The sequence below is a fragment of the Cicer arietinum genome, chromosome 5 (genome assembly GCF_000331145.2).
Source record: "Cicer arietinum cultivar CDC Frontier isolate Library 1 chromosome 5, Cicar.CDCFrontier_v2.0, whole genome shotgun sequence".
In the NCBI taxonomy this organism is placed as follows: domain Eukaryota; kingdom Viridiplantae; phylum Streptophyta; class Magnoliopsida; order Fabales; family Fabaceae; genus Cicer; species Cicer arietinum.
Window position 1 is genome coordinate 63,887,045 of NC_021164.2, and position 6,182 is coordinate 63,893,226.

Below are 6,182 nucleotides of genomic sequence, written 5' to 3' on the forward strand. Positions count from 1 at the left end.
TATTTTATTTTTTTTGATTTGGTCATTTATTTTAATTTTAAGTGATAATTTAATCTTTTATTTTTTAAATATCAACAATGTTATGTTTTTTTCTTACAAAAATTTTAAAAATTCATCAAAATTTTCAAACAAAACCCATAAAATTAATTATCATCTTCAATATAATGCAAATTTCATAAAATGCGTAACTCAAATATTCAAATAAACTAATATTTTTATCTCCAATAACATCAAATTCATCAAATAAAGAATGAAAATATGAGTTTATTTAAAATTTTAAGTTATGAATTTAATGAAATTTGCATTATAGTGAATATGATAATTAATTTAATGGGTTTTGTTTGAAATTTTTTATAATTTTTCTTTAATTTTTGTAAAAAAAAAAAAGAGGACATTGTTGAAATTTTAAAACATAAAAGATTAAATTTTCACATAAAATTAAAATAAATGATCAAATAAAAAAAAACATAAATGACTAAAACTGATTAATTTAATGGATTGCGTGTGCTTATTATTATTATTATTATTATTATTATTATTATTATTATTTATGTATTAAATCAGAGTAAAAATAGAAAGGAGTTGTTAACAAAATAAATTTGTGTTGATATTTTACGGCAAACTATTATGGATACTTTATTTATTTTGATATATTTTATTTTTCAATTTAATGTATTTTATTTGATTTTATCGGATATGCGATCTCTCTACAATAAATTTGATATATTTTTTTCAATGTGGGAGAATTTTGGTTAAATTTAAAAAAAAAAGAGATATATGGATAAAAACTGAGAATATGTTAAGCTAAGCTAGACTTTGCAAGATATAAATTTATCTTGTTAATAATATTCAAGGCCTAAACTCATCTCTTACATGTTAGTCTATTTTCATTAAATTAAATATATTTTTAAATACGAGTTAATACTCCAATAAAATAAAATTTACATAATATTTAACACGACATCTTAAAAAATTCGGAGTTATAAAAATTTAACTTCAAATCCAAAAATTGTCCCGAGCAGTTTGAGGCATTGCACAAACCCAAACTTACTAGGCCCCAATTTTTATTTATTTATAATAATTGTCACGTATTAATTAAAAAAAATTTATATAATCAAAGAAACATTCAAATCTAATAAGATATTGTTTAATTGTAAAAGAAAATAACTCATTATACCATATTTTATTAAACTCAAAGAAAATCTTTAAATTAGTAAATTGATCCACAAAGCAAAAATGTCAACATATGATTAAAAAAAAAATAGTTTTTCCAAAAAATATAAAGAATGTCGTAAATTTTGAAGCAAAAGTCTACATTTAACCACTTACATAAGATATACCAAAGATTCATAGTATTAGTAGTACAGCGCTTTATTTTCCCAAAAACGCCGAAAAGTAGTGAAACAGAAAGCATTGACCATGACTTTAAGCTATACCTTTTATTTCAATTAGTTGAGCTGTACTTTTTTAAAAAATAAGAAATATCGTCATATTTTTTTATAACAAGAAATATCGTCATTCAGCATACTTAGCCTAAAGTTTCGACACAATGACTATAATTTTCCCCTCTCAGCTAGTTGACTTTCCATATTGAACACTTAAAAAACCAATAAATCGAGTATTATGTCGACACTTTTACAACATTATTTGTCTAATAAAATAAGCAACAAGTCATATGAACACAAATAGATTCGATTGTTTACGTTTCCGTCGTTACACCTTAAAAACTCAATCTTTATTTTCCAGACCTAAAATTCATGGTACCTATCCATCCAATATAAATATATCGTTACACTTGTTCACTATTCACCCACTCTCTCTCCCACATTCTCTCAGTTTCTAACCATATTTTCAATGGGATTCACAAAAAATATGAAACTATATTTAGTGTTTTCTATCTTGATCCTCATTGCAATCCCAACTCTAGTAGTTGCAGAATGCACATGTGATGAAGAAGATGAAGATAGGAACAAATCCAAAGCACTACGTTACAAAATTGCAGCTTTAGTATCAATACTAGTTGCAAGTACAATTGGTGTTTGTATTCCACTTCTTGGAAAAGTGATACCTGCATTAAGTCCCGAAAAAGATATATTTTTTATAATAAAAGCATTTGCTGCTGGTGTTATATTGTCCACTGGTTTCATTCATGTTCTTCCTGATGCTTTTGAGAATCTTACTTCTCCTTGTTTAAAGGAACATCCTTGGGGTGATTTCCCTTTCACTGGTTTTGTAGCTATGTGCACTGCTATGGGGACTCTTATGGTTGATACTTATGCAACTGCTTATTTTCAAAAACACCATTCTAAGAAAACACCCACCACACAAGTTGATTGTGAGACAAACCCTGAAGTGGATGGACACATAGATCTTCATACTCATGTATCACATGGTCATGCACATGGCCATGTTCCTTTCGATAACTCCTCAGAACTTCTTCGCCATAGGGTCATATCACAGGTAATAATAATATAATAATAGTTAATATCGGTCTCGTATAAATATTTGTGTATAATATAATAGTTTCGGTTCTCTGGATATTTCGTTTTAACGTGAAGTTCATAAATCATTTGAGTTTAGTCGTTTAGTTTGTGTATGACATACATGATTAGATGTTTAGATGTTTGTAATAATATGTATAAAATAGAAATATTTACTATTCATCTAATTATATATTCTTATTTTTTAATTATATGATCACATGCAAAATAATAATACATGTTATTGAATATTGATATAAATCTTGAATTTTTACTTTGCATTAATTGTGATTAATGGATTGATTTTATTTCATTATAGGTGTTGGAGTTGGGGATCATTGTTCACTCTATAATAATAGGAATTTCTTTGGGTGCTTCAGAAAGTCCTAAAACCATAAGGCCACTAGTAGCTGCATTAACTTTTCATCAATTTTTTGAAGGCATGGGACTTGGAAGTTGTATAACTCAGGTATTGTAGGGTATATATAATATAATATATATCAATATTTAACTATAGAAAAATTATTTAATTTGTATCAAGCTTTTTTTGACCATCTGTTTGACTTAGTTGGTGACATGGCGTGAAACATGTTGAATTTTTCAAACATTAAGTATTTATGATGATAAGATACTTTAAGATAAATGAACTTGGCATCAAAATTGGTCCCATAAAGATAAGATACAATAATATACTTCTTGACTTATATGTTTGATTTTTCATTTCATATCTTATTAATTTTTCTTTAAAGTGTTTGAAAAATATTCGATGTACACTCTAAAAAATGTATATACTTTGAGAGAAAAAAAGATAAAAGATAACGATATAACAGATGTAATATGTTGATGATATGATAAAAAAAAAATACAGTGTTTTGAATGGAGATATGAAAACTTGAGATATATGTATTATTGTTGAAAGTGTTTTATGGCCAATCCATTTGTTTGGTGCCCTTGTTTGTTCTTATATATGTTCAAAAGTCAAAGTCCATAGTTGTTTACTCAATGATGTCATGTCATATCATGATTTGGAACTATGTCTTTTTGTATTCTCTTAACTTTTGTGTTATGCATGCACCACTTGTTAGTATGCATTTCTTTACTCTTATTTCACATATCAACATCTTCCACATGAAACTTTAAATTTTCTAATTGAAATTATAGATAACGTAAAAACAGTACCTAGACATAAACTATAAAAATGTTTTTGATATATGAGATATTCAACAACCACCTTCAAATAAATTCCCAATTAACCAACAATGTCAAGCTTTTCCATAAATTAATTAGGTGTTGTTTGACAATGATGAAAAGTGTTCACACTTTTAGCCAAAATTAAAAATTTTGTGAACCTTAATTGAATTGTTTGTTGACTTATTGGAAGTGAATATTTTGCAGGCAAATTTCAAGAGTGTATCAATTACAATAATGGGATTGTTTTTTGCTTTGACTACTCCAGTAGGGATTGGAATTGGTTTAGGAATCAGCAGTGTTTATGATGAGAATAGTCCAACTGCCCTTATTGTTGAAGGAATCTTCAATGCAGCTTCATCTGGAATATTAATATATATGGCACTTGTTGATCTTCTTGCAGCTGATTTTATGAATCCAAGGATGCAAAAAAGTGGTAGACTTACATTAGGATGCAATGTATCTCTTCTACTAGGAGCTGGTTGTATGTCACTAATAGCCAAATGGGCTTAGGTGTTTGTATATTTTTTAGTTTAGTTTTTCATTTCATTACAAATTATTTTTTAATGTCGTTGATATTGTGATTCCCAAATATGCCTATAACGAAAAGCCAATTGTTTGCTAGTACATGTTTATCAATTTTGGAAAATTATGAGTGCATATTTTCAAATGAGTTTGATTTGTGTTATTTGGATGTGGTTTTTATTTAATTATAATAAATAAACAACTATGTGTGATATTTTGTTTACATTAAGAATGAGAAGTAATTGGTTTTATAGATTCTATCTAGTGTTCCAAGAATATTAGAGTTTTGATATTGCATTCACGGAAACTTCCTGTAAATTCTATTGGGTGGGCTTATTCGTGGAACCCACCGGTTTGGACCATGTGAAGAATAAATAGAAGAAAAAAAGGATTTTGAAATCCTTAATATAAAACAAAAAGGAACAGTGCTCAAGGAAGGAAGATAGGAAAAGGCACGGTTGCAGTAACATGATGGATAACAAGAAATTCACTTTCGACAGTGTTTGTACAATTTTGATAATTTAATTTTATCACTCAATTTGTTATTGTTGATTGATATTTATATTGTTATTAAAAAGAGTTCATTAATTACTACTGTAAAAGTTATTAATTATTATAGTAAAAAAATTTCATGTTAAAAATTGTGTTTGTCTTATATTTAATTTTGTATCAATTATTATTAATTTTTATAATTTTATTTTTTATTTGATCATTTATCTCTATAAGTGAAGAGAAAATATTTCATATTATTGAGAGAGTTATTCTTGATTTTTTCAACAAATTCAAATAAGATCAACTTTCATTCTTTGTTGACTTACAACGAGAATAGTGAGACTTTCCTTATTGTTGGCTTGTTTTTTTTTCTTTCTATGTAACATTGAAAATAAAATATTTACCAAAGTAACACCCTTTTCAAATTATGTACCAAAGGAGCATCAATGAGTGGGGGGAGATGCCGTTTCTCCTAAAATCGATTTTCGAGAGCAAGTTTACTCTTTCTATATTTAGCAAAGGTGAGAAATCGGTGTCTACCAATTAGTTAAATAAATTAATCATTTTTAATTATATGATTAAATAAATTAAATACTTGATCATGATTAATTAAATAAACTAATATTTGTAATTATAATATAAAATAAATTAATCATATTTTTAATTATATAAAATAATGCATTTTTATTTAATTATATAAATTAATTGATAATAATAAATTAACAGTTTTAAGTATTTTGCAGTTGTTTTAAGTTTCGGTTACTGAAGTAACAATGTCAATTACAAAAAATGAGATGTTTGAATTGTGACCCTTTAAATTTTTTGATTTTTGTATTTAATTTAAATTAACTCAAGATCGATCTTAGTTGAAATAAAATTTTCATAATGTTTTGGGTACGCTAGAAAAGTCACACACAAAAAGTATACGGGTTCACCCACCTCGGGTTAGTCCAATGGTCACAACCGTGAGTTTTCACTATGTTCAGGCAAGTTCAATCGTCGCAACCATGGGATTTTCACTATGTGTTTCAGGACCAAAATGTTCTCATTCACGCATTTTATCTTGATCATTTACAATCTTCACCTTTCAATCCATAATGATTTTTACAAACACACTCATCTAACATAAAAGATAGACTTAAGTTACAAATAATGTGTATAATAAAAGTGTTTGTTATCTAATAATTATCAACTCTTGATTTTAGATAAATAAAGATAAACTCAATAAATAATGATTGACACATATAGTGAAGAGAGCTGGAGTTTGCTTTAAGATTTTTGACTTGTTCTTACTTGAACCAAGTATTGGTAGATTTATAAATTGAACTCTTACATTCATCTTCCAATTGATCTTCAATTTATAGATATATGAGGCTATGAATATTTAGTTTAAACTTAATACATCTGTTAGACAAATCAGCCAAATGTCAAATCTATTTTAAAACAATTAAACACGTGTTTATATTGTTGTCCATAACGTTCTTGGCAAAACCATAA

General features: G+C 26.7%; 1 protein-coding gene across 1 annotated transcript; it reads left to right on the forward strand.

The window, feature by feature from the left end:
- The first annotated feature begins 1,705 nt into the window (after window positions 1-1,705).
- On the forward strand, window positions 1,706-4,356 carry LOC101491996 (zinc transporter 8-like). Its single transcript, XM_004502032.4, has 3 exons — window positions 1,706-2,460; window positions 2,800-2,949; window positions 3,876-4,356. Exons 1-3 carry the CDS (start codon window positions 1,855-1,857, stop codon window positions 4,179-4,181), a joined length of 1,062 nt encoding a protein of 353 aa, XP_004502089.1. The 5' UTR covers window positions 1,706-1,854; the 3' UTR covers window positions 4,182-4,356.
- Window positions 4,357-6,182: the final 1,826 nt, after the last annotated feature.